Genomic DNA, 27,003 nt, shown 5'->3' on the forward strand with positions numbered 1-27,003 from the left:
AATACATTGAATCCAATGGCTGATATTGAATATAATCAAATCTAACGGTAAAAAAAAGATCTAATGGCCCAAATTTAAATTTAACGGCTAAAATAATTAAAAAAATTATTTAACTCAAAATTCACCAAAAAACTCTATAAATACCTATGTATTTGTTCAAACATCCACCCAAAACTCAATTTTCTCCTACAATTCTACCAATTTATCTTTCTACCATTTATTTCCATTTCCAAATTGTTCAACATGGCAATAGAGCATATTAGAGGTCGTAATTGAACATGTGAGGAAGATGTTGCTTTATGTTTGACATGAGTTTCTGTTAGCGAAGATGGTGCAGTTGACACAAATCCAAATAAGAAGGTTTTGTGGTATAAAATCATTGCAAAGTTTCAAGAAAACTGCAATTGCGGCGGGCGGGATGGTGGTGGTGTTTATGATCAGTGAAAGACTATCAACAAAGCATGCACTTTATGGAAGGGAAGCATTGAGATAGCCGTGATTGGCATGGTTAGTGGAAAGAGCGCCACATAAATTATGAGTTTTGTTCTTGATATTTTATTTGTCACGTACATAATATTATTTTGCAACTAATTATTTTTATGTATTTTTTGCATAGGGTGACAAAGCAATGGAAATTTACAAGACAAGAGTAACACTAAAAAAATCAAGTTTTTAAGTTGCAACATGCTTGAGACGTCCTCAAGGATTGTCCGAGGTGGGGAACCGATGCAGACCAATAATGGGGAAGATTATTTCAACATGAAGCCACACAGACAAATGCCGGAGATGAAGGTGTCGATGAAATGACCCCATCTCCTTTTTTTGCAAGGCCCCCGAGAAGAGATAAGCAAAAGGAAGCAAAGAGAAAAGGGAAGTCGCAAGATTCGATGAGTGGACACTTTGCTACCGGAATTGCAAAATTGAACGAAACTCATAGCGCTTGCCAAGAAGAAACGGGCCAAATGCGTTTGCAAATGAAGGAAATCTCAAATAGGGAGTAAGATAGATTTGAAATTAATTTCATGATGGAAGACCTCAGTAAATACATTCCAGAGAGGAAGAAGTTCTTACGTGGTAAGCAAAAGAAAATTTTACGAAAGTCTGCTTCAAGGAGTATATTTCAAGATGATGAATCCTCTGAACCTTATATCCCAAGTCCTGTACGAAGTCCATCACAAGTGAAGATGGTGGATATGATTATTAAGTTTATGTAGTGTATGAATTATGTGTTTTATTAATTAAGTTTATGTAGTTCATTAATTATGTGGTTTATGAATTATCGGTTGTATTAAGTTTATCTGGTTTATGTACTTTATTAAATTTATGTCTTATTAATTATTGTTTCTATTAATCTAGATGCCTTCAATAATTATTGTACTTATTATTCCACACTTTGATGTATAATAGATGCTTTCAATAATTCAATCTCCATTCAATAATTTATCCAACGTACTAAACAAAATACTTTGCACAATAAGACACTTAAATTTATTACTAGAAAATAACAACATAGTACACTTAAAATTATTACATAAATGCTTAACCAACATCATCAATGTTCACCTTCTCATCAGTTTAGTCTGTAGAGCACCCATTAGCTAGCATGCAAAAAGCAGATGTGAGCTTCTGATGAGGTGATAGACATTGTCAGCCTGCGACATCTATCATACTTGCAAAGTAGTGGTCATGAAAGTTCAGCTTCGGCGTCGAACAATTCTGCATCCTCAATCTCAATCCTTGCTTGGTTTTGTGCCATATGCATTGCCATGCTACCCCTTATTCTATCACCCATTGAAAGTTGAAAGATTGGTGAATATAGAGGATTTTTAGGAACAAAAATTCATTGAAAATTGAAAGATTGGTGAATATATAGGATGATTGAAGGTTGAAAGGTTGTATGATCAACTAATATTGGACGTATGTTTATATATAGGATGATTGATGAAAGTTGAACGGTTGGTGAAAGTTGAAAATTTGGTGTTGAACAGTTGGTGAATTGAAAATTTGGTGTTGAACGGTTGGTGAATTGAAAGTTAGCCTAGGGTTGAAAGATTGGTGAAAGTTGAAGGCTTGCTTTATGGAAAATTTAGTGATTTTTTAATATTTATCGGAATTTAAATATTTTTATATTAAAATGTTCATAAAATTAATTTACGATAGTCTATATATTTATTTATTTTTTAAAATTTAACTGAAGAAAAAAATAGCCTAAGTTCATTATTTAATAATTATGAGCTAAAATTTTAGGTCAGAAGGGTTGGAGCAGAAAAGTTGTTTCTGAGCTAAAAATGTTGGCTTTTAACCCAACCATTGGAGTTGATCTAATAGGGTAACCCTTGAACTATTTTGAATTGACCAATTTGCACCCTACCTTTAAGATTTTGAATTTCTGACCACTTTTTTTTTTTGTTGATTTCTTTTTAATTTCTAAACAAAAACAAATGAATGAGTGAAAATTGTTAATTTAGATTTTGATATAATCATGGAGTGCAACACACTTATTTGGGTTGGTTGTGTCATCTTTGCTTGATCTTTCTTTTATTTCCTTCTATTTTGAATCAATAAAAGTGGAGAAATCAAGCATTTTGCTTTGAAGAATAATATCGAAAAAATCTCAAGAATGGCAAGGATAATTTTCTACTATATCGGGAAAGTATCAAGGAAAAAAAGGTAATTTTCAGCTATGATGAGAAAATCTCAAAAGTATGAGGGGATCCGAATTTTAATTTGATAACAAAACTGAAGTTTAATATTCTATTTTAAACTAATCTAAATTATAATATGGATATTTAAATTAAAAAATATATTCGCTTCGGCCAATGCAACTACCACTGATCTAAAAAATAAGTAATTTTGGTTTCCTTCTTTTGGGTAATGCAAAGACCCAAAATTAGAATCATAATACAAAAAAATAAATATGCATTTATTCCCGAAATTAGAAAAAAAAAAGTAATTATTAATCAAATTTCATGTTCATGTGGGTGAACCCGTGGCAAGTGGCAGCATAAAATCCATTTGAATTTGAGGAATTTAATTTAAATTAATAATGAAGTAATCAACTTTGCACTTCAATCGCTCTCCAAATTCGCGGGAACACCATGGCAGCCGCCGCTCAGGGCAGCTCTCTTCTCTGCTCCTGCCGCAGCAGACCATGCACAACCAGAACAACCCTATCCCCTTTCGGTCCCTATCCCTTTCTCTCTCCTCTCACCCCCATTGGCGCAAGCTCCAAACAGTTGAAGCTTTCGAATTCCAGGTTCTCTTTCTCCTCTATCTCTATATAGGGTTTCTAGGTGAATTTGAGAAATGAATTGTCAATTAATTTACATATTTGCAGGACTGGTAGGGTTGTTTCTGCTGTGGTTTCTGAGGAAAACGCAATTCAATCAAGTTTCTCTGGCACCGATGGGTTCAAGCTCACTTATTTGGAGGTGGGTTTTCAATTTCCTTATTGGTACTTCTTAAATTTGATTACTTTTGGGGATTTTTTTTTACTTGAATAAATGTTTACTTTTAGGGGAATAGTTGGTTGTGGGATGTGGGTGGGGTGAAAATACTGGTGGATCCAATCTTGGTGGGTAATTTGGATTTTGGAATCCCCTGGCTTTATGATGCTGCGAAGAAGTTTTTGAAGAATTTCCAGGTACTCCTTTAGCTTCGAAATCAATTTTTTGAAGCGAATTTGCCTTCGATTTTCCTTTTTAATTACGCATATGTTGCCATTATTTTGTAGAATGTTGTGAAGTTGATAGGCCTGTTTTGATTGGGTTTGCAACTTTAGTGCAGTTAAGTGATATTCCAGAAGTTGATTGCTTGCTTATTACACAAAGTCTTGATGATCACTGCCATTTGAAGACATTAAAGCCCCTCTCCGAAAAGTACCCGAATCTTAGAGTAATAGCTACACCAAATGCTAAGGCCTTGTTGGATCCCCTTTTCAGCAATGTGAGTTTGAAACTAATGTTTTGTTTAAGGCTGCAGCTTCTTGAATGTTAATTTTGTTTTTATTTTAAATTTTTTTAATATACGCTGTTTATCCAGGTTACGCATGAACAATCTCTACAGTCACCACCAAAGAAACAACGATGCACTTAAATAAGCAATGCCTTGTTTCTTAAAAACTAGTGTAGTTTTTATAATTGGGGTATATAATCCGGCTGCTGTGTTGGGTTTATTGTGCATCTGTTCCCTCTTAATTTTTGGTTAATACATGTGCTACTAAGATGGTGGACATTACTACACAAATTCTATTCCTAAATTTTACCTTTCGCAACAACTGAAGTTACTGAACCTTACTGTCATTACTTCAACTTGGCTCAATTGTTCCTGAAAATTGCAATGCTGGCATGCAAGATAATCCCAAAGCCGTAGATGAAGTCGCATTCCGTGTTTCTATTTGAGATTTACACTAATTTTGTTTAGGTCACATATCTAGAACCTGGCCAGAGCTCCATTATTGAAGCAGGAAATGGTTCTACAGTCAAAGTTCAGGCCACTGCAGGGCCAGTTCTAGGTCCTCCTTGGCAGCGCCCCGAAAATGGGTAAGGTGTCATTTTTCTTATTGCGATTGTAACACTAGTGAATTCCATTGGCAAGGAATGAAATAAAAAGGAATGAAGTTAATGGAAAATTCTTCTTGATTGATTGAATTAATAATTACAACAGAGAGAGCATATAAAGCTTTTGCTAATTACAATGAAGTCCCTAACCATCTTTACTAATTACAATTACAAGTGTAAACAAACTTCTTAATGACTGAACTTAAATTGTTGACTGTATTGGATGGCTTGGCTTGTAGATTTTCCTCTTTATGAAACAGTTCCTTGTAATATGTTCTTTAGTCTTTGGTTAAATGGATATTAACGAGATGTTATAATATGTGGACCAGATATCTTGTCATTTATCCAGAAGGGAAATCTACACTTTACTATGAACCCCATTGTGTATACAATACAAGTTCACTCGAGAAGGAAAGAGCTAACATTATTATCACACCGGTCATAAAGCAGCTTCTGCCTAAATTTACCTTGGTCTCTGGACAAGAAGATGCAGTTCGACTTGCAAAGCTGCTGAATGCCAAGTACAGATTCTTTATACCTTAATACTAACATATACATAAAGATGGTTTTACTAGACACATATCAACGTCTTTGTTTTACATTTTGTAGGTTCATTGTCCCGATGACAAATGGGGACTTGGATGCCAAGGGGCTTCTTGCTAGTTTAGTTTCGGCTGAAGGAACAATCGAATCATTCAAGGTTGTTTTCTTCTTCTCACGGTTTTTTCTACGGTGAAGTATTAAGATTTCTTTGTGCAATATTATCACAATTGAAGTTGTGGTTATTAAATGCAGGAACTTTTGTCCAAGGAATTACCAGATGCACAGGTACTGCAGCCTACTCCTGGTGTGCCGCTAGAAATCCCGCTACCTCCAAATCTTCCGTAATATGTTTTCTGCAGAAGATATACAGACACTGTAGCTCACTGAAAATATGTACACATCTCATCAAACTCGTAATTTGTAAATGTCTGTTTATTTTATTGATACCATTGGTTCACTTTTAATCTGTATTCAAAGGCAACTCCAAGTAGGCTTGACCTCTGAGTTACATATGAGAAGCTGGTTCACTTGAACAATATTCCATTTTGGAATAGTTATTGGGACATCGGAGGCACAAATATTTGTAAGGCCCACTTAGCTAGTGGTAGAGGCATGCCACTTAATAAAAATGACAGACATGCTTACCAATTAGCTATTCCGTTTAGTAAATGTTTTTTTTTTCAATATTGAAGGGAGGGTTTCTTTAGTTCACATTAAAAGTACAAATTTAAGTTACATATCTGAGTAAAAGCCGTTAAATTATTTAATTTAGGGCTAGTTTGAGATTGATGTGTTTTGAAGAAAAATTGATTCTGTTGTGCTGTGAGAATAAGCAGCTGTGAAATAAAACTATAGAGTGTTTGGTAAATTTTTTTGTAAAAATGTTTATGGAAAAAAAAGCGGTATTATAATATTTGGTAAATTTTTATATAAAACAGCTGTTACTATGTGAAATGACAAAAAAATGTATAATACTAGATGTGTCATTAATTTAATTTTCTCTATCTGCATCGAGGAGTCTCTCCCTCTACTGAACTAGACTTTCCAAAAACCAAAAACATCTCTCTAGACGTCTCCCACACAACCCCAATTTTCTCAGTTTTTATTTTTTTTTGCTCCGTCTTCTTCTTTTTTATTTTCTGCTCCATTCCTCAATCTCTATCGCATGTCATCTGATTTAAGGAGCTAAGAAAATCTACTCGTAGCCCTGCAGCTGCTGAAGAAATCAAAGATTTTGAGGGAAACCCAAAATCCGAAAAGAGGGAAAGAAATGAGAAAAATGCAGAGAACCTGGTTTGGGGTTGAAGACGTGGTTGGGGGAGAGAGGGATTCTCCCGCAAATCGCAGTCTCCATGAATCGATCTTTCTTTTTTCTTGTGCTGCTGCTTCTGCTGCAATGCGTCGTGCGATTTTATTTATTTAGTTACAGGAATTTTCTGTTTTGGTTTAAACAACCGAAATAACAAGAAAGAGATCGAACAACTGGTGGACTCCTGTGCTCTGTCTGGTGGGACTTCTGGTTTTCGCAATCCATAAGACGGCGTCATCTTGCCCCTACCAAGTACGAACACTGAAAATAATTTTTGTCAAATTATAAATCCAATTTCCTCACCAAAATAAATGAATAAATACATAAACAAATCCAATTTAAAATGAAAATCCGAAATGAGCGGTGGGTTAGGCATCTCCAATGCACTAGTTCAGTTTCATTAACGCAATTTATAGTTAATGTAATTTGGGTCTTGAATTTTTATTTTCAGTCAATTTATATTTTATACTTATAAAAATAAGTTAATGTGATCATTCTGTCGACTTGTTAAGATTTTATTTATTTTATGAAATCCTATAAGTTGACAAAAGACTTCACAATGGCTTATTTTATCAAGCCCTAAAATTTAACGTAACTCTTGACTATTGAAATAAGTTAATGTGAGCATTTCACTGACTTGTTAAGATTTTATTTATTTTATGAAATTCTACAAGTTGACTAAGAACTTTACAATGGCCTTAAAATATTAAAGTCTAATTTAACTAAAAAATATCAAGCTCTAAAATTCACCATAACTCTTGACTATTGAAACCTTCAATTTATTATTAGTTGCATGTATAACGGAACATATTAGAATTTCCGCAATTTTTGACACTAGGTGAAAATGCATAGAGCTAAAAGTCATAACTGTCCTAATAAAGGTTTTGCTCTCACAGCCATTTTCGTCTCTCACTTTATCTGTGTCTGCAGGTCTCACCCTTTGAACTCTCCTCGATTGGGTATTCAAATTCCAGTTATTCAACCATGGCCGTCAGGAATTAAAAAAAAAAGAGGATTTCCTTAAAGAAAGGAGGAAAGAAGAAAGCTGCCGATCCGTATACGATATATTAAGAAAGATTGGTACGACATCAATGCCCCTCACATGTGGTTCTATAACAACATGGGTAAAACTCTGGTCTCCCGTACTCAGGGCACCAAGATTGCTTCCGGAGCACTCAAACATCGACTTTCGGAGGTTTCACAAACTTTTGGGGGATGGCACAAGCTGAGGTCCTTGGTAAGGAAATGGCAGGCTTTGATGGAAGCGACGACAGACAATTATACTTTAAGGATGTTCTGCATTGGCTTCTCTAAGAGACGTCAAAATTGGGTCGGCAAGCGCTTGATGACATTACACTTCAGAAAAACACTTCAAGTTCAATATTTTAGAAGAAAAAACTAAATTACCTTACTTAATCTGCATGCAACTTTTAGCACGATTAAAGTGTTTCAGTATGAAACTTATAATTGTTCAGGATCTTTTTTTCTTTCTTTCTTCTAATTTACTATATAGGTTAAGAGGACCTGCTACGCACCAGCCAGATTAGGCGGATCCGCAGCAAGATGAGGGAGATCATGGTGGCGTGGGCGACAACAAGTGATCTGAATGACTTTGTCAAAAGGTTGATGGCTGAAAGTATAGGTAGAGATATTGAGAAGGAGATGCTGAGCATCTTTCCTTTACAAAATGTGTTTATCCATAAAGTCAAGATGTTGAAAGCACCCAAGTTTGATCTTGACAAGCTGATGTATATTCATGGTTATGAAGACCTTGGTGTCAAGGTTGAGAGCCCTGATCATCAAGAAGAAACTGCCCTGGAATAAAACGTAGGACCGTGATGTTTTGCTTTAAACTAATCCCAACTGCGGGGAGGAGGATTCGAACTCAAGTGCATAATAGAGCATAACTAGTCTAGCGAATGCAGCTATGCCCAAGTTTATAGATATCATCGAAGGTTAATTGTTGCCAGCATTTTTTTTATTTTCTTCTACTTTAAAGTTGCTCGAATTATGTTTTGTGAAATTTCTCTGAGGACAAAGAACCACTTATTCATTTCCCGCCATTTATGCGGTATATGAATATGAATTTTTCATGACAATATATTAGATAACACTACTCCAAAAGAGTATTTTGACTTGAAATTGCTTATGGTAAAGCAAATGCACAACCAGAACCTAGCATTAAAAAGTAGAAACAAATGAAAATGATACACGAGTTGCTTGGTACGTAGCTTGGCGTTAAATATGATCCACTCTAATTAAAAGACAGCATGCTTGATTAATTCTTGAAGGAAGAGGATGACAGAACACTAGTCCTTACTAGTTACTCCGCAACTTGGATAATACATAATTTTCGTCTGATTAGTGGCATAATAATCCGCTTATATATCGTTAATTACGTGTAAAAACGATATGTTGATGCATCAGCAATGATATTACGAAAACCTCCAACTGTGGAAGCCAACATGATGAACACTCCGATGAATATGCAAACCTGTAAACACACACAATCCTCATAAATAAACTTTTTTGTAGCATGATGTATCAATTTGCGATATCGACAACAAGGAACATTAGATATCTTTGGCTTACCCAGTTGACGAGCCATGGAATGCTGTATCTCTTTGGTTTCTTAATTCTCAGCCACATTATACAAGGAAGCTGTTGAAAAAATGCTCACTTAGTTAATTTCTTTCTGATGATGTAGTTCTGTAATTTGTGCAAGAAACAAATTAAGAAATCAAATAGAGTGAGATAGGCTTACAAAGTATGAAGTGGGGGCAAAACCAAATCCACCAAAGAAACCAAGAAGGTCTCCAAAGAAAGGGAAGGTGACTCCAACAAATAATGTAAATGCTGCAACAATATAGTGATTAGGAACTTAATTAGGGTTTAATCAAGCAGAAATGACAGAGATACGGAGACGTATGGGAAATGGGAATCTCACCAACATAAGCTGATCTCGTGATTAGTCTAAGTGCAATTCCAGGTGGGAAGTTCATCTTTTTCACCATCATCCTCTCAAGCATGTCAAAAACAGGCATAGCATAAACCTGCACACTTTTCAGTCACATCCTTAATTTAATGTAGTTCTAATATTAATGAGAAACACTCAAAGAATCAAAGCATAGATAAAAGCCATCTCCTATCAACTGTTAAAGTCGGAGTCACTAATGGTCGGATCAGTTCCAATTATTTCTTTTCAAAATAATGTTTAAAGTGTGTGTTTTTACGATAGAAAACACTTCTAATCATTATCATTTATATTAGAAGTGCTTTTGTTATAAATTTAAAAAAAAAATTAGATAATTCCAAGTGTTTCCAAAACTTTTATAAAATATATTTGGAAGTGCTTTCTGGAAAAACACTCAAAAATGCTTTTAAGTTTTTATGTCAAACGTAATCAAAAGCATTTTTAGTTGTCAGGAATCACTTTTAGTTGTCTGCTTTTGTAACTGAGTGCAGATTTATACCTGGTAGCTGCCAATGACATGGACGACAACCATTAGGTTAGCAGCAGCAATGAGCCATGTAGGTTTTTTAAGATCTATGAGCACGTTATCATCGACATCTTGACCAAAAGCCCAGTACCCGATGAGGGCCACCGGGAAATAGCAAATTGCGTTGATAAAGTAGGCTCCTAGAGCACCTTTCCACATGGGAATTCTCGACGGCTTCTCAGGCGTCGATGAAATTGTGGCCTGGATTTCAAGCACCACTGCATGCCCAGCAAATGCAAACGAGATTTGACCTAATGCATTGAAAACCCTAAACATGTAATCTGCAGGGCTTGTTTTCTTGTATGCATAGCTCACGTTTTCAACCTGACCTTTGCTTAAGCAACCTGCCCACGCTATAGTTGAATAACTGCAAATTAACAACAAATTCAAGTTATTAAGAAAAATTATATATTATTTGCCTTCTAAAGTTCTCTTGTTAGGTTTACGAGTAAATCTTCCGTAGGGTTGTCCTACTATTGGTAGAACTAGAGCAGGCATCTCTATCCAAATTTTTCTCGAATTTTAAAAGGAAAATATTCACAAATAAAATTAGAAGGCACTAAAACAATAACATAAATATTGTGCAACGTACTAGTGTATTATTTGTTTAGTAACTTTCTAGTTTTACTTTTAATTTAAAAGTTCATAAGTAGTTGTCACTTATACGAATAGTGGAATATATGTGTTAAAAAATTAAACTTTCTGCCACTTATATAATAACATGTGGTGTACCACTTGTGTTCCCGTCATAATGAAAATTTTCTCCTTAACTTGAGTTTGTGTAAAGTACGTAAAAAGGAATTAATTTCTGAACACTCCCTCTTCTTTTTTTTCTGTTTTTTTTTTTAACAGGTTTTGTTTGGCCTAAAGCAAGTCTTCTAAATCAGATTTTCCTTCTCATGGAAAGTGAAAATTAAAATTACTACCTTAGTGACATGATAGCTGCTGCTAGAGAAACACCAGCAACAGAGTTGAAATTGGGGAGCTGGGAAAGAAAGAAATGAAGGGAACCAAAGATGACAATCCAGTACGATTGCTTGACTAGTGTGCAATTGGCACATGCCATCTCCACAAATTTCTTTAGACACTTTCCTCCGGTGACCATGTACACTATGTCACAACCAACCTGCACAATCATTTGTTGCGGAAGCACAATCCATGGCCCGAACTTTGGTCCGAAGGCGTGTCGGCCAAGGTCGATGTATCGGTCAAACCTAGTTCCCGGAACACATTCATGGAGCTGAATCATCTGCCACATTGTGTTCAAGGTCATGCACCATGATATTACCAGCACCATTGTCCCTGGACCCCTGAAAATTAAAGGTAGAAAAAAGTAGGGCTTATTAGTATATTAATACAAGTACAACTCGTATATGTATTATTATCATGAGTTGGGGTGTTTTGTACCATCCTAAGAAGGCCATGGCATACGGCAGGCTGAGTACACCGGCACCGATCATGGCGGTGACTGTGTGAAAGGTGGAGTACCACCATTTTGCTCGGCGGGCGTTGTCCACCGGCTCCTCCTTCCATTTGTCGTCTGAAACAACTTCCTGCCATAGTTTCAAGGACAAGAACGAACAAACAGAAAAATCAGAGTGGAATTTGGAAAACGTCGTGTGAATAAAGAGTGGTGATGCTCACCTTTGGAGGAGGAGAAGTTGTAACCATTTTTTTTCTCTTCTTTTGCGATGAAGACAGAGAAACACTTTCAATGTGGGAGTTGATTGGTCGTCATCATGCTGTACGTATATAGTGGTTTCCTGGCCCGGAATATAGGCAGAAATGTGGGATAGTACATTCCGAAGCCCCACTCATGCATTTATTTTTAGCTTTTTTTTTTTTTAACACAGTGACTTGTGCTTTTCCAGTTGAGTGAGAAATTTTTAGTTGTGACGGAAACATGAGTGGTACACCACGTGTTTTTATGTAAGTGGTGGAAAATTTTACTTTTTAAGTTATTAACTTTTTAACACACATATCCCACTATTTATATAATGACACGTGGTGTATCATCCCGTGTGACGGTCACATTAAAAAATCTCTCCAGTTGAGCAATCGTGAATCATATAGGAAAAAGCGGTAAATAATTTAGTAAATTAAGATGATATAACAAACGGAAAGAGATCCTTTCCGGATCTCTTCCTTCACAGTCCAGGGCTCAAGTGATCCGGATCCTTGAAATTTGATCCACCGGTCAAAAATTATTATAACTTTTAAAAGTTTTTACTAACTTTTTTTTTTAATTTATTTATTTTTTTTTTATTTTTTTACTAACTTCTTTGTTTTTAGCCGTTAAATCAAATTTCAAGAGACCGGATCACTTGATCCTTAGGCTTTGAAGGGAGAGAACCGGAGATATCTCTTTCCATAACAAAACCCCTTGTATGTACTTGGCAAACGATGTTAAAGTTTTAAACCCTCCACTTAAAATTATCTAAAGTGACACGAGCTAATATTGCAAACAAGGTTTTACGAGACTTCACATTTGTCATACTAGCAATTATACACGTTTATGGTGGCTAAAACTTTTTGGTGAGGAACCTCCAAAATATTTTTCGTCGCTGAAGAGGCTTTTTATATCTTTAGCGATTGCTTATGCATATCTATTTCGTACTAGGAGTTTATTTTATTTAGGAGAAAAATAAGGAAAAAAAAATGGAGACAACTGATATGATCACCTGGCCATGAAACTTTGAAAAATAAAAAATAGTAAAATTATTTTGTGTTTAATTTTACTATATTGCCAGTGACTTTTATGTTGGTTATTTTTCTTTATTTTGTTGGTAGGGCTAATTTGATCATTTCAATCTCTTTTGGTTGACAAATAGAGTTTTGTTAACAAATATTTTAGATTATGTGGTTGGAGAGAGGTATGGATTGGACTTTCTTATTAAGTTAGTTTCTTACATTGATGAGACCAGTATGATATACGATCATGAGACCTAATACAAGAAATTTTATGTCAAATGGCTCTAAAGATAACATGCAACACGTGAGTTTATATATGAAAGATATGTTTCTTAAAACGGGCACAAACAAATTTTTCTCCAAAATTACTCAAGATAACTAGGACTGTGGTTTGATGATATACTCCACCCACTTTGATGCTATATACAAAGGAATCTAAGGACCCCATTTTGAAAAGCATTATTCCATTAAGCTCCCCATTTTGACAAGCATCATTTCATAAAGCTCCCTTGTCAATTTTTCTTTACACAAAAAGTTCTTATGTGCAATTATTTATTTCTATCCCAAGTTTTGAACCAATGATTAAAGAGCTTAGTTGGTGGTGAATGGAGCCACCTAAATTGAATGCGTTGGCATTATAAAGAGGGAATAGTTTGAGGGGTTAATGATTAAAGAGCAAGTGAAGGAATGCTCTTCGTGTATGGGAGTCGCTGGTGGGGGCTCTTTTTCTTTCTTCTTTTCGAGTGTCCCCTGTGGCTTTGCTATTTGCATCCCCAAAAGCCAATGACGATTGACTGCTACCCACTTCTTACCACAAAATAACAAGTATTATATGATTATATCTTGTTTAATTAATCTTACACTAATTCAACATCATGCTTATATCATACAACATGAGTAATGCTATTCATATTATGTTTTTATACCACACTAGGTGGCATCTGATGTCAATAGCCACATCATTTGAAAAATTTGCAAAATCCGAGGAAATGAAGGAGAAAGACTTCTCTTATACCACAATCATCATTTAATTAACTAGTTTTTCTTAATTATTAGTTTATTAAATAATGAACTAAATTTAAAAATCTGATTAATTCAAATAATTTGGCTGTCCACATCAAATGCAATCTAAGGTGGTATGAAAATGTGGTACAAAAACTTGGTATGAATAGCGTTACGACAATTGTAGGTTTTATGACGGTTTTTGTAGAAATTTGTAAAACCGATTAAAAACTGCAAGTTAGACACCCATTAAACCCATAACGTCCTCCAGATAGCAAACGAACGAGGGGAGTTTATAACAGATGTTGCGAAGACTCGTTATCGTAGTCAAGGACTAGATGAAACTCCAAGCAGATTGACTACCTCCAGACCTTAAATCCTCATCTTGAACAAAACCAGCACTTAATTAATAAGCATATTTAACAGTAAAGCATCCATTAGAAGAAGAACCCAAATGCAGGAATCACTTATCGGGCATATCCCCTTTAACATCAGTAGGGTTACTTGTTAGTCCGCCGTACGACATCGGCACGAAGAACATTCAAAAGCATCACAAATTTCTATCCAACGCAAGTCAAGTAACTAGCCACAGTTTCATAATTTTCATCTAAAAAGATAGGCCTCTGAAACTGATAAATAAAAGTCCGATCATTAGGGGTTACAATGGCTGATAGTAAAGTTATTTATATGCGAGTCCCCGAGTGTTTATAACAAGTTGAAGCTCTTATTTAACCCATAAAGCCCCCTCCAGGCATATTAGGCCCTTGTGACGAAACCTGTCCCTGTGAAACTAATTGCGACCGGCCTTGAACATAAGCTTGAGTCATCCCCGTCCCAACCAACTGTTGTTGTTGATGCTGTTGCTGCAATTGCTGAAGCTGCGGCAGTTGCTGTTGTGATTGAAGTTGTGAGAGCTGCTGCTGCGAGAGTTGCTGCTGTTGTTGAATCTGAGGGTGCTGCTGTTGAATCTGTGGATGTTGTTGAATCTGAGGATGCTGTTGTTGCTGACCGGGTACTTGCATTTGTTGCTGCTGTTGCTGACCGGGAACTTGCATGTGTTGTTGCTGACCGCCTACTTGAATTTGTTGCTGCTGTTGCTGACCGGGAACTTGCATGTGTTGTTGCTGACCGCCTACTTGAATTTGTTGCTGTTGCAGCTGTTGCATTTGCTGCTGCTGCTGCTGCTGTTGCTGACCGCCTACTTGTGGCTTAAACACAACCATATCCTGAACCGATGGTAGATTTAGCTTTAACAAAAACCAGGTTGTAAGAAGGTTACAATGCCGAGCCACAAACTCATTTTGGAGTACCACCACAGGCCTCCATTTCAGAAAGAAGTTAAAACAGAAGTTGCAGGATATGCAGGGAACCTTCAGAACTAAAAGCACCTTATACAGGCTAGAAAACGATCCCCACAAAATTTTCGCAAAATAAAAGGTCCATTTTCCAGGTTTCTTTTAGTAATGAAGGTACCTCACATATTTGTTGTGGATTTAGCTCAGAGTTGGTGGCTATTACTTTATATTGGCAAAAAACTAATAATAAGGAATTACAATCCGCGGTAATAAGAATGGTCTAACTAATAACAAGCTCACCCCTGGAAACAGCATTCCAATCAAGCGATATGCTTTGTCTGAAACAGAGAGCAGTAGTGTCTGAGAGGGCAATTGGATCACTGCACACTGAAAAAGTGGGAAATCAGCTTTTTGAGAAGAAAAAAAAACATATCAGAATAGTCCTCGGTTTCATGTTCACATTCAAAGGAAAACTATTGCAGGTGGTCAAATAAAATAGAAGAACTAGCTTTTGATGCTGAAGTCTCACATGGATGATACCAGAATCAAGAATTACCCCACTTCAAGCCAAGAGAGCCAATTAAATGCATAAATTTAGTTTATCACAGCATTTAGAGGTTCTTGAGTTTAAACAGATAATTAACCAAGTTCATATGAGAATGTCACACAGAATCTAAGGAAGTACTCTGCCATATCAGAATTTACAGATAATCAAGTGGTAATCCAAGATGCTTAGATTAATATATATAACAGAAGACGATGATTAGGCAAGTGGGTAAGGACTTTTAAGGGATAAAGTGGAAGCGGCAAGAAATTGGATAGCAAATTAGCAATGAGGACAATTTTTGAGTCTCAAAGGAAAAAGTGGTAAGGTAAAATAAAGAGAGTAGACAGCTTACAAGTTTCTTCTCTTGCAATTGCCCAAGAAACCCATGCTGATTCATTGCCCGAAAAACTAAAAAGTCTGCCTTTCCAACATATTGCCTGAATTATAAATATTGATGAAGTCAAGAAAACTGAGGAATATAACATCAGGAGGAAAATATTACACAGAAAAATAAAGGAGGGAATGTTTTCACTAAATTGTAATTACTTGTTATTCATGTGGTCCTGAGATATGAGCCTCACTATTTGCATTGTTGGTGGCCAGTTCGCCGCAAGCCTGAGGAGTGAAATAATGCACATCAATAAATAAACGCCAATGACACATTTTACCATAGTCTGAGATTAAGATTTTATTGTACACTAAAGCACCAACCAATTAAGGCCAACTAAAGAGTTCTGATCAAAATACATTCAACCTCACGCCACTATTCTTACAGCATGTCAAGATATTAGGATTCTAAGAATGAAGGTAACTAAATTTTTATTTTAACCAAAGAAAAAGCCGTCTGCTTTGATAAGTTAGAAATATTAATAGTCATAGACCTCTTTTTCTACATAAAAGAATTAAAGTTAAAATAGAAACTTTAAACCATTGATTACATTCCATTAACATCTATTTGAAACAAAAAGAAGAAAGAGTACTCCCGACTTACGTCTCAGAAGCTGAAGCACTCCTGTAACCCTGACAAAATTAGAAAGCATTTGTGGAGTCAACAAATAATTAACTGCTAAAATTGTAAAAGATAACTAAGAGAAATATAAATAATCCCATGTCGTTAGGCCCTAAACATGCCTCATGCTGTGGTTTAATTCAGGATGCTCACACCCTTATGGTTATCAAATTGTCTATAAAAATAGATGCTATTGATAGCACACTTGAAATAACTATTTATGGATTGTTCAGTGTTTTCGGCAATTTTTGTTCTCTCTCCTCCTCCAACAAATATATTAAAACTCAAACCAAATGCATAATACTTTTGAATTCAAATCACTCTGAAGCACAATCACAAGGAAACATAGAGAACTTTTTTCAGAAAAATTTAAGTTCGACATAAATAACTATGGTTATCCATGACAGCACATTGGGTTGATTCAATGGCAATTTGGAATTTCCCTCTCCGGTGATAGTTTATCAGTGGTGTTTTGGGTGAAGAGTAGTTTGTGGATATCAAAGAAATGATGGTCAGATGGTTTACCAATTTATATGGAAACATACTGAAAATCCTCATGTGCCAAAGTCACACACATGCTCCATTTTTCTCTCAAAAATAATGATTTTGTGCAATGCAAGAAACCACAGACGTAAGAGTATCACAAAATAAACCACAGTTTCCATGTCATCCAACAAGGCAACGGAGAACGAACCTCCAATCTAGTGATAAACACAGGCTGCCCTTGTCTCTGCCCAGATAAAGCTCCCTGCATGTATTTTGATCATTCAAGTATGAGTGATTGCGGAATACCACAGTAAAACAGGACCAACCATCTTTAAAACTTTCGTGATATTCTAGCTTAAAAAAGTTACCACCAGAAGTTTGAAAATCCAACCGTATTTTTTTAAAAGACCTACCTCCCAGACTTTCACATATTTGGATTGTGCAGATGCCAGAGCACTTGATGTCTGTTGTGAAAATGGCACATTAGATGCTGAATTATTGTTTGCACCAAGTGACTGCATCCCAGATTGCACCTGTTGAGCCATTCCTGGAGTAGGAATCATTGTACCAGTTCCAGAAGAGGCACCTGTTGAACCAAGGGCACTCATCATGTTTGGGTTCATGCCAATTCCACTTTGAACCATTTGCGGTCCCGAGAGATTTCCTTGGCTCATACCAGGCACAGCTTGACCCATACTAACACCACCTTGAAGGTTGCTCATTGGTTGTGACATCCCAAGGTTATTGTTGCTCATTGGTTGTGACATCCCAAGGTTATTGTTGCCAGAGACATTAGAGGTACCTGAAGTGAATGAATTAAGACCTGGGTTCTGCGCAACCTGTGTAAGAGTGCCGGACCCGGAAGATGAAAATACATTTTGAGCAGCACCAACTGAAGATGCCATTCCACTAGATATCATGTTTGATACATGCATGGCCATAGGATTTTGACCCATAGTTGGGAGTCCCATAGAAGTTCCTCCAGTTAAGGCTGCTGCGTTCATCACGCGTGCTTGAGAGATGTTATTGAGGATGCTACCTACAGGACGCGAGGGATGTGTCACACCACTCACTACAGGTTTCAAATCTGGCACATTATCATTGTTTGTGGCCATCTCTTGAGAAGCAGAAGATGGTGAAGAAGTCTGCAAGCTCGGGACTCCTTGGGAAGGAGGACGGACAGATGGAATGTGTGCAAAAGAAGGTCCCATGGAACTTACAGTACTTGGCTCCTAAACAAATCATATCAAAACTTTATGACTATACGTGTGCAATTTAAAGCAGTATACCAGACCAAAGTGAACATCTCTTTCCTTTGCACAAAGCATAAAAGTTCAAGAGTGCATAAGAAATCTTACAACTTTTACAGTAGCAGGAGGCACATTTCCAACAGAAATTGGTTGCCGATTCATTACAGGTCCATTCACTAATTTGAAAAACAGGAAAGAAAAAGAAAGGATAAGTCAGCAAACAAGCAGGATAAGCAAGAATTAACCATGAAAAATTATGAACAGCCTAGCCATAACAAACTTAAGTGCTTAATTCAAACAAGACAGCCTATTATACTAAGATTTGTAATTCATTTAACCTTACTATGTTTATTTGAGGGGTATGACAAGACAATTACTCTTATAAAAGATAAAATAGAAATTGCGACTACACCTTATTGATACTGAAACATTGATAATTTCAACAACAAAAAAGTCAAATAGATAAGTGAAACCGAATCATTAAGTACTTTCATTAACAGAAAAAAAAATGAACCAAATATTTTGCACTGGAAAAAGGGACAACATATTGACTGCAAAACCAACCAGAGGGCATAGAAGTTGGAGGCGGCCCAGTAACTGAAGCAACAGGAGCTATGTCCATTTTTACAGGACTCTGATTTGAGTGCAAAGTTGTAATTCCTGGACGACTTAAAGTAGCACGGGCCTCCATAAAATTCTCTGAGATTAAAACAAGAAAGTGGGGATTTTTCGCATTATCAATTGGTGGATCTGCCGCTCTAGGGTTGCGCTTTCCCTGCATTGGCAAAGTGGTATCACACCAACTTCTTATAGTGATCTTAAGCCATAGGAAATAAAATATTCAGTCTGGCAATAATATTGTCGCCTCCCTTTGGTATAGTCGAACATTCTTTGCAGCTTTATTAATATAATTAGACAGTGGTTCCATGCATATGAATACCAGAAAAAACTATATTTTTTGTTCATGACAGTCTAAGTGGTTGATTTTAGAATTCAACAACATAAAGGGTTAAAGCTCAACAGAGCACCAAGGAAAATAAAGGAAGTTACTTTAATGTTGATTGGGCAAGATATACAAAAGGTCAAAAGCTTAATATATACATACATACATACATGCATATATATATATATAATATTTAAGGATAAGAGATAAGAGATGGAACATACCGCATTGTATATTGCTCTGAGCTCAGGTAGCTCTATTGGACAAATGACTGACAGCGAAACAGAGCTCTGGATGAAAAAGTAAGGGCTCATTACTGATAATTTTCAACCTTCACGAGGAACCCATCACAAGGAAAGGAACAGACATCATTAAACTGGGAATAAACAAAAAAACTACCTGTGGAAATGATTTAGCAACAGCCTCAGCATCATAAAGACGATTTTCTGTTTGTGCATCAATATTTTCATTTTGCTCCAAATTTTGAATTTGTGGCCGATACACTGGTGTGGGCAGAGGGTGAGGTTTACTCGCAGCAATAAGAACACAATGCTTCTGACAATCCACATTTTGTTGATTTTGGCTTCCATTTTGAACTGTAGGGAACATCTGTGTTTTACATCAGAAGAATTGTAAATGTTAAGTTTAAAATGTGACTAAGAAATGCATTTGAACTCAAAAGTACTTGGACGGCTTTGAACAGCATACCATTAGAGCTTCCGAAAGCCCTTCCGCAATTGCAGCTTCACTAAAACCACCCCCAGAAAAGGGTATAGCTGAAAGCCTATGTAAGAAGAGATTCACATCCCTTGTCCAGCCACTCCGTTGTACCAGGCAACCTTGATGAAAGGTTGTACAATTATTTCAAAATATTCATATATATATATTGAGCAAATGCCAGTTACAGTAATGAGTGGAATGCCTACATATCATCTTGGTGAATTGGGTTCATAAGAAACAAGGTGTGATACTAGTTAAGTGGTAATTTACCAGGAAAAAATAAAAAAATAAAAACTTCCATTTCCAGCCATAAGTTGTCCTACTAAGGGGAACTGGAAACGTATAACTTAATGTAGCTCACTGTATTTCCACATAAAGTTCGCAAAACAAGTTTTTCAGACTTCCAGGTGGTGTTATGTACAAAGAGCCACTACGTTACAATAAAGTCTACTAATTTTAGAATTTAACTTAAAGCTAGTAAAAATCCACCACTTCAAAGGGAATAATTCCACAAAGCATGTTAAAATCACCAAGAAATCATTTGCAAACCTTGAACAACATCCACCTTAACTTTCAAACAATTATTTGACTTAGTATAAGATTGAACCCTGTTTACAAAGAACTATTTGACTTAGTGTAAGATTGAATCCTGTTGGTAGGAGGATGGAGGACTAGCAAGTCTTCCCCTATAAAAAGTAAAATTCCTGAAGAATTTGTAGTCAACCTCGTACTGCAATAATAAATTAACAACACAAGTCATACATCCGAAAACTAGGAATAAGAAGAACAAAATTACATACCACAATAAGATCCATGAGTATTGAACGTGACCAGGGAGAGCTCAACAGTAGAAGTCGACAGCTTCTGCATCTCAAAAGCCAAATTACATAATAAGAAAAAGACTACCAAGCTAGAAGTCTTACAGAGGGAACTAATAATGCTGTTGCCAGTGAAACGTAAGAATGGTTGTCTGTGGTTTGATAAATAGTTGATGTAGTGTACACAAATGGTACTCAAATTATTACATGCATGCTATTAACATCTAGTCAAAGAAGGCACAACCACCTACACGAAAACATGTTTAAATATGTAATGAACAATTAACAGTTCGGACAAAATGACTTCTGATAGATAATGATAAACTTAAAGTAATGGAAAAGGGACATACCTGCCCACTTGGCTCGTTTCCACAGAAACTCCTGCAGGAAAAAGATAAATCAGATGTGACTTATTTATAGAGTGGTGCATAAAATCCCATGCATGTTAATGAAAAATCAATGACAAACTTCATATTTGGTTCTATGTACAGGAATGTATTTGATGAAGATTGTTAATATTCCAAGTATGAACTTTTGCTGAAGTTGTTATAGCTAGGCACTTATTAACTTTTAGAATTCTCAAGGACAGCTGTATAAAAATTTCATGTGCAATGAAATGAAACTGTAAATGGGAAATCATGATAAAACCTCATCTTTTATACTATACTTTGGGGAGTTAATTAAACCCCAGGAGAAATATATGATTCAACAGGACAAATTCATGAGAACTTACCTTGTAACCTACATCATAAGTAGAAACCAGAAAGTAACATGTGAAATCAAAGCTGGTCATAGACAAGGAGGGAGAAAGAACAGAAGCTACAACACAGCACAAAGGAAGAAAGAGAGAAAAATTACTAAGAACTTAATCGCGGACCTTACGATCTTCTCTAAATAATCTTTAAAAATGAGTTCCCAGAAGGGACCCATGGCTGCAGTCCCTTCAACAGCGATGATCAGTAGTTTCTCAGCCATTAGGGTTTTCTCTGTGATAGGATTGGGGATCCACTTTTAAAGATCACATTGACGACCTCGGGCATATCTATTAGTCTCATTGATGAGCACGTATGTACGTTTTTCTCTAGTTATTGACACGTCTGCATGAAACTCTGTAAGGTAAAAACTAACCATCCACCATCGACCACGTAACCTATACGTTACTGATTATAGTATTACAATAACAAAAATAATATTAAGAATTTAAATAATTAATAATAATGTGTAAAAATACACTTCAGACATCATAGTATAGAGTATGCTCACTCCAATAAGCTGGAGCATGATACCCTGCTTCAAGATGTCTAAGGAGTTATCCACTCTCTCCTTTGCTTGACCACCGGAGGAAAACCAATTATAGGACTTATTTTCCATCACATGCCAACAAGCAACAAATCATCGGATGGAGCTCATCACCGCGAATAGCTTCTAACAAAACTGATGAGGACTAACTAATTATTTATAAATCCATCAAAATCCAGTTTCCATCAGGATTATATGAAATAAAACTTTGTACGTAGTAGAAATATAGCAAGGCTGCCTACGGTTTCACGGTACGAGGGTACAGAAAAATCGGACATTTCTACAACACACTAAACTAGTTTTATCAGATTCTTTCGTAGCTGACGAAAGATTCAAAATTGAACCAAAACTGTATAGTTTTTCCAGCTAACAAACAACTACTCCGCATAACCAATTTCAAAGTGAAAAGTGAAATTGCAATCAAATTTCGATTCGGAGCCACCAAACGCAGCCGAAACAAGTTAATTAATCACATAAACGAGCCACAGAAAATTCTCGCCCGATAACAAACACCAAAACCCTAAAATCACAATGCAAAAAAAATCTAAAAAAGAAATCAACAAAAGAATAAATTCAGCTAAGAAACTCCCTACCTGATGATCTTATCAAGGTAATCGGAGACGACGGTTGCCCAGCAGGGCCCCATGGCGGCGGTACCTTCAACGGCCACGATCAGCTGCTTCTCCGCCATCGTACCGCTAGAAAGGACCGTGGAGAAATTTCAACTGCTTTTGCTGGCTGTGCGGCGGAAATGTGTGAGTTCAAAGCTTGGAAACGGTGGTAAGTGCACGAAACGCAGCGTTCTGGACGACGAAGACCAGTATTTTAAATGGGAGTCAATACCCAGCTGCTGCCGCGACTGGTTTGGGGGTTCTTCCGGTGGCGCAAAATTAAAGGCCGAGCCCACCGCCTTTTTTTAGTTTTTCTTGTTGGAAGGTGGTAAAACCTCAATAAACAGTCATTATTAAGACCAAATCCAATGGTGGGTGAAAAGTCAACTTTCCTTGTTTGGTAAATCATCAAAATGGTTCATGAGATTTGCGTAACGTATCACTTTGATCCTAAGATTCCAAATCGATAAAAGTGGTCCCTAAGATTGTCCACCATCCATCATTTTGGTCATTTCGTTAAAAACTCTGTTAAGTGTTCCGAAGCTCTTGGCCAAAAGTTTGAACAATTTTTCAAAGCTTTGTAACTCAATCGTTTTTTAACCAAATTCAACCCATAATATATCAAAATGAAGATAGGAAATTGTAGAATACCTATTTCGAAGCCCAATGGTTGACCGAGATGGCTGGAAAATAGCCTCAAAGTTGACTGGTCCGAGTGAAAACTTGAAAAATCGCCGGAAACTGGATAAACTTTAAACGATCATAACTTCTTCAATACTCAACGAAATCAAGTGATTCAAAAACAAAAATCATACTTCTCGACGAGAATAAGAGAATTGTACCTTTTTTGAATGCCAAATAACCGTGGTTTGGCCGGAAAATGGCTCAAAAGTGGCTAACTCGATACCAATATAACCACTTTTGAGCCATTTACCGACCAAAAAACGGTGATTTAGCCTTCAAAAAGGTAACATGCTCTTTGTATCATCGAGAAGTATGATTTTCATTTTTGAATCACTTGATTTCGTTGAGTATTGAAGAAGTTATGAACGTTTAAAGTTTACCCTGTTTCCGACGAGTTTTCAAGTTTTCATTCAGACCAATCAACTTTGAGGCTATTTTCCAGCAATCTCCAGCAACCATTGGGCTTCAAAATAGGTATAATCTTATTTTACACTTTCCTATCTTCATTTTGATATATTATGTGTCGAATTTGGTTAAGAAACGATTGCGTTACGAAGCTTTGAAAATTGCCCAAACTTCCAGCCAAGTGCTCTGGGACACTTAACGGAGTTTTTAACGGAATGACCAAAATGATGGATGGTGGACAATCTCAGGGACCACTTTTATTGATTTGGAATCTCAAGGACCAAAGTGATGAGTTATGTAAATCTCATGGACCATTTTGACGATTTACCCTTCCCCATTTATTCTCCCCCCTCCCCCCCCCCCCCTTAAACACCACATAACCCATGCTAAAACATTAGGCTAAAAGTCAAATGCCAAAGATGGGCCAAATACCCCCTCATGCAAGTGGACTCGTTATCACTTAGGCCAGTTTTGGCCCACCCATACTCCAACGCGCCCCATGCGGTTGGCTTGCAAGGCTTTCCCGACAGGGGTGAGCCCCACTGTCAGCTATGTGTCGGCTAACATCATCATCCCAACGGCTATAATTTTAATCCAAATATTCATAAGGCCCACTTAGCTAGTAGTAGAGGGATGCCACTTAATAAAATGACAAACATGCTTACCAATTAGCTATTTTGTTTAGTAAATGTTTTTTTTTCAATATTGAAGGGAGGGTTTCTTTAGTTCACATTAAAAGTACAAATTTAAGTTACACATTTGAATAAAAGCCGTTAAATTATTTAACTTAGGGCTGGTTTGGTATTTGCTTTAAAAAAAAAAACTGATTCTGCTATTCTGTGAGAATAAGCAGCTGTGAAATAAAGCAGCAAAATATTTGGTAAACTTTTTTTGTAAAAGTGTTTATAGAAAAAGAAAAAAAAAACAGTATTATAGTGTTTGGTAAACTTCTATGTAAAACAGTTGTAACTGTGTGAAATGACCAAAAAAGGTATAATACTAGATGTGCCATTAATTTAATTTTCTCCAACTACATCAAGTAGTCTCTCCCATTACCCCACTACTGAACCAAACTTTCCAAAAACAAAAAACATCTCTCTAGAAGTCTCCCCCACACCCCCAATTTTCTCAGTTTTTAATTTTTTTTTGCTCTGTCTTATTCTTTTTTATTTTCTGCTCCGTTCCTTAATCTCTCTCACATGTCATCTGATTTGTAGTTCATACATGGTCTAGCTGCTCGAGGAGTTCATTATATATATCGGGCAGGCTCAACGCTTCAGGATGCTGGTTTCTTTCTTCTTCTGGGACTAATCATTTTTTCTTTTTGATATTGTATGGTGTGAATTTGATCATACGAAGTAGTTTCCTGTATTTAATTTTGGGTATTTGGAATAACTAAGTTTTGGTGTTCGTGTGGGCAATCTAGGCTCTCCTAATTTGCATAAATACGAAGATTAGTCGCCTATAAGCGGTGCAATATGGGAAATTTGGGCAAATATGCGATGCCAAAATTGATTATGGTCCTCGCTGAAAAAGATGGTGGATTTCTCGACTGGATTTTGTAGGCATGGGAGTGAGATAGGACATACAAGAGATGGAGGAAGGATAGAGACAGAAACAACGTCCTGGGTATGGAATTCAAGGTCAATAACGGTGATTGTTGAAGTTGGGAGTGAACGGCGTTGTGGCGGGATCGACGAGAACGACCTTCCAATTGAAGTCAATGACGTTTTCCTGTTGGTATTATGTGTAATTGTTTAATTGTTTAATGTCATTTTGGGGTTTTGAAAGTTTCATTAAAGGGCTCAGTGCCTCTTGCAAATTAGGTTTGCGCATAAGCTGTGGAAGCAAAAAAAGTCGATTTTTCAAAGCTAGCTTTTGGTGCTTTGAACTTTTAGTTTTTTTTTTCCACACAAAACTGTAGAAAAAAGCTGAAGTTGAATGTTTACCAAACACAAAAAAGCTTCCAGTTTTTTTTTATACCCGTTTTTTTTTAAAACACATCAGTACTAAACAAGTACTTAAAAGGAATTTAACAACTTTTATTTAGATGTGTAACTTAAATGTGTACATTTGATGTGCACTTGAGAAAAATTATTGTAAGGTGTGCCAAAGGGATATTACATGTTACACAACTCAAAATTCACACAAATAAAGGATCTTATATACACAATTAATAAATCATACGTTTTTTTTTCTTCATGTTTTGATAAGTAATATGAGTTGGTGATCATTACATTTTTGTATTATCTTGTGTCGGTAAGTTTGTGGGTTGACATGAGAGCAATTTCACCCGTTGGGCAAAGGCAGCCCAATTTTAAAGGTACCACTCACTATAAATAGTCATTTCTTTTGTGCAACCTGCTAGTTTTACTATTGTCAGGGTGGTTACCATTCACAACTATGTATTTTTTTTAAATTTTTTAACGCATGATTAAGTTATTTAATATTTAGCAGACGGGTTAATTTTTTTGTATTTTTCATATATATATATATATTATTATTTTTTTAATTTTAAAACTTTTTTTGCACCAAGTGGCTTAGCACAAAAAAAATAAAAATAAAAAAAATTGTGGCTGACGTCAGCCATGCTAGTAGGCGGAAGGTCGGGCATATCTTGCACGGACATTGGGTTGGACTTTAGCTTGGCCTATCACTTGCCCTCTGATTTTTGGGTTGCTGGAGGCCCTTTTTGAGGTTAAAAGGCAAATTCAAAAGCCCTTGCCCTTTGACAATGGGTGCAATTGCTCTAAACACAACCCAAACATAACAATAAGTAAATCCGATCATAACCCATCGCCACCTCCAAAAGAAGTCACGAGGTCGAGCCGCCGTCTTCTTTGATGAAAATGACATAAATTGTTGAATTTCAGCAGTAATTACATAATGTAGATGCCGGCGTGTGACGCACTTGAAACCTCTTTGTCAAATTCCATAACTTCAGACCCAGTTTCCATGAATTTTACACTTGTATAAATAATAGTTTATTTGGAATAAATTTCCTGTAAATGTTCAAACTAATGTGATCTGCCAGTAAGCAGGTGGTCATCTACCTAACCGACATATCAACACAGATTAGTGTATGCAAACCTAATCTGTTTGTTTGCTTTTGGTAGTTTGCTCTTGTTTATTCACCTCATTAATTTAATTTAATTGAATAACCAAATAACTTGGCCGGCTATGTTTGGTCGCTTTTCACTTTTCTTTTTCATCTTTGTTTCCCCATTTTTTAAAAAGCTTTGACAGCCTAAAGGAACTAAGACTGCAACTGCAATATTCGATCTTTTGAGCCAAAAAATTATCAAGAAATACTACACAGATAATGCATTTGG

The 27,003-nt window shown here is 36.3% G+C and overlaps 3 protein-coding genes and 1 pseudogene across 8 annotated transcripts in view; 2 read left to right on the plus strand and 2 right to left on the minus strand.

The window, feature by feature from the left end:
* LOC126608695 (mediator of RNA polymerase II transcription subunit 25) overlaps window positions 1-22,892 on the minus strand; it is a 41,190-nt gene extending 18,298 nt beyond the window's left edge. Inside the window, exons 1-15 of one of the 6 annotated variants that reach the window (XM_050276672.1) lie at window positions 22,565-22,891; window positions 21,023-21,053; window positions 20,655-20,718; window positions 19,843-19,973; window positions 19,534-19,743; window positions 19,359-19,424; window positions 18,756-18,966; window positions 18,300-18,367; window positions 17,355-18,173; window positions 17,150-17,203; window positions 16,438-16,466; window positions 15,993-16,061; window positions 15,799-15,883; window positions 15,200-15,286; window positions 14,596-14,851 (exon numbers count right to left, since the gene is read on the minus strand). In XM_050276672.1, coding sequence (XP_050132629.1) covers window positions 14,596-14,851; window positions 15,200-15,286; window positions 15,799-15,883; window positions 15,993-16,061; window positions 16,438-16,466; window positions 17,150-17,203; window positions 17,355-18,173; window positions 18,300-18,367; window positions 18,756-18,966; window positions 19,359-19,424; window positions 19,534-19,743; window positions 19,843-19,973; window positions 20,655-20,718; window positions 21,023-21,053; window positions 22,565-22,662 — 2,278 coding nt within the window. In that variant the 5' untranslated portion in view covers window positions 22,663-22,891. Of the gene's footprint in view, window positions 1-14,595; window positions 14,852-15,199; window positions 15,287-15,798; window positions 15,884-15,992; window positions 16,062-16,437; window positions 16,467-17,149; window positions 17,204-17,354; window positions 18,174-18,299; window positions 18,368-18,755; window positions 18,967-19,358; window positions 19,425-19,533; window positions 19,744-19,842; window positions 19,974-20,654; window positions 20,719-21,022; window positions 21,054-22,564 lie in introns of all 6 variants that reach the window. The other 5 variants (XM_050276671.1, XM_050276669.1, XM_050276670.1 and 2 more) reach the window with 5 other exon arrangements.
* LOC126608697 (uncharacterized) lies at window positions 3,012-5,566 on the plus strand. The gene is made up of 8 exons (XM_050276681.1): window positions 3,012-3,256; window positions 3,338-3,431; window positions 3,518-3,643; window positions 3,787-3,945; window positions 4,423-4,541; window positions 4,889-5,080; window positions 5,169-5,259; window positions 5,355-5,566. The coding sequence occupies exons 1-8, from the start codon at window positions 3,099-3,101 to the stop codon at window positions 5,445-5,447; spliced, it is 1,032 nt and encodes a 343-aa protein (XP_050132638.1). The 5' UTR covers window positions 3,012-3,098; the 3' UTR covers window positions 5,448-5,566.
* Window positions 7,396-8,360, plus strand: LOC126608700 (40S ribosomal protein S3a-like; annotated as a pseudogene).
* LOC126608696 (lysine histidine transporter-like 6) lies at window positions 8,515-11,710 on the minus strand. The gene is made up of 8 exons (XM_050276680.1): window positions 11,556-11,710; window positions 11,319-11,464; window positions 10,838-11,221; window positions 9,885-10,278; window positions 9,359-9,464; window positions 9,176-9,267; window positions 9,004-9,072; window positions 8,515-8,905 (listed from the first exon to the last, which is right to left on the minus strand). Exons 1-8 carry the CDS (start codon window positions 11,580-11,582, stop codon window positions 8,807-8,809), a joined length of 1,317 nt encoding a protein of 438 aa, XP_050132637.1. The 5' UTR covers window positions 11,583-11,710; the 3' UTR covers window positions 8,515-8,806.
* Window positions 22,893-27,003: the final 4,111 nt, after the last annotated feature.

This window comes from Malus sylvestris, chromosome 16, assembly GCF_916048215.2.
Source record: "Malus sylvestris chromosome 16, drMalSylv7.2, whole genome shotgun sequence".
Lineage (NCBI taxonomy): Eukaryota > Viridiplantae > Streptophyta > Magnoliopsida > Rosales > Rosaceae > Malus > Malus sylvestris.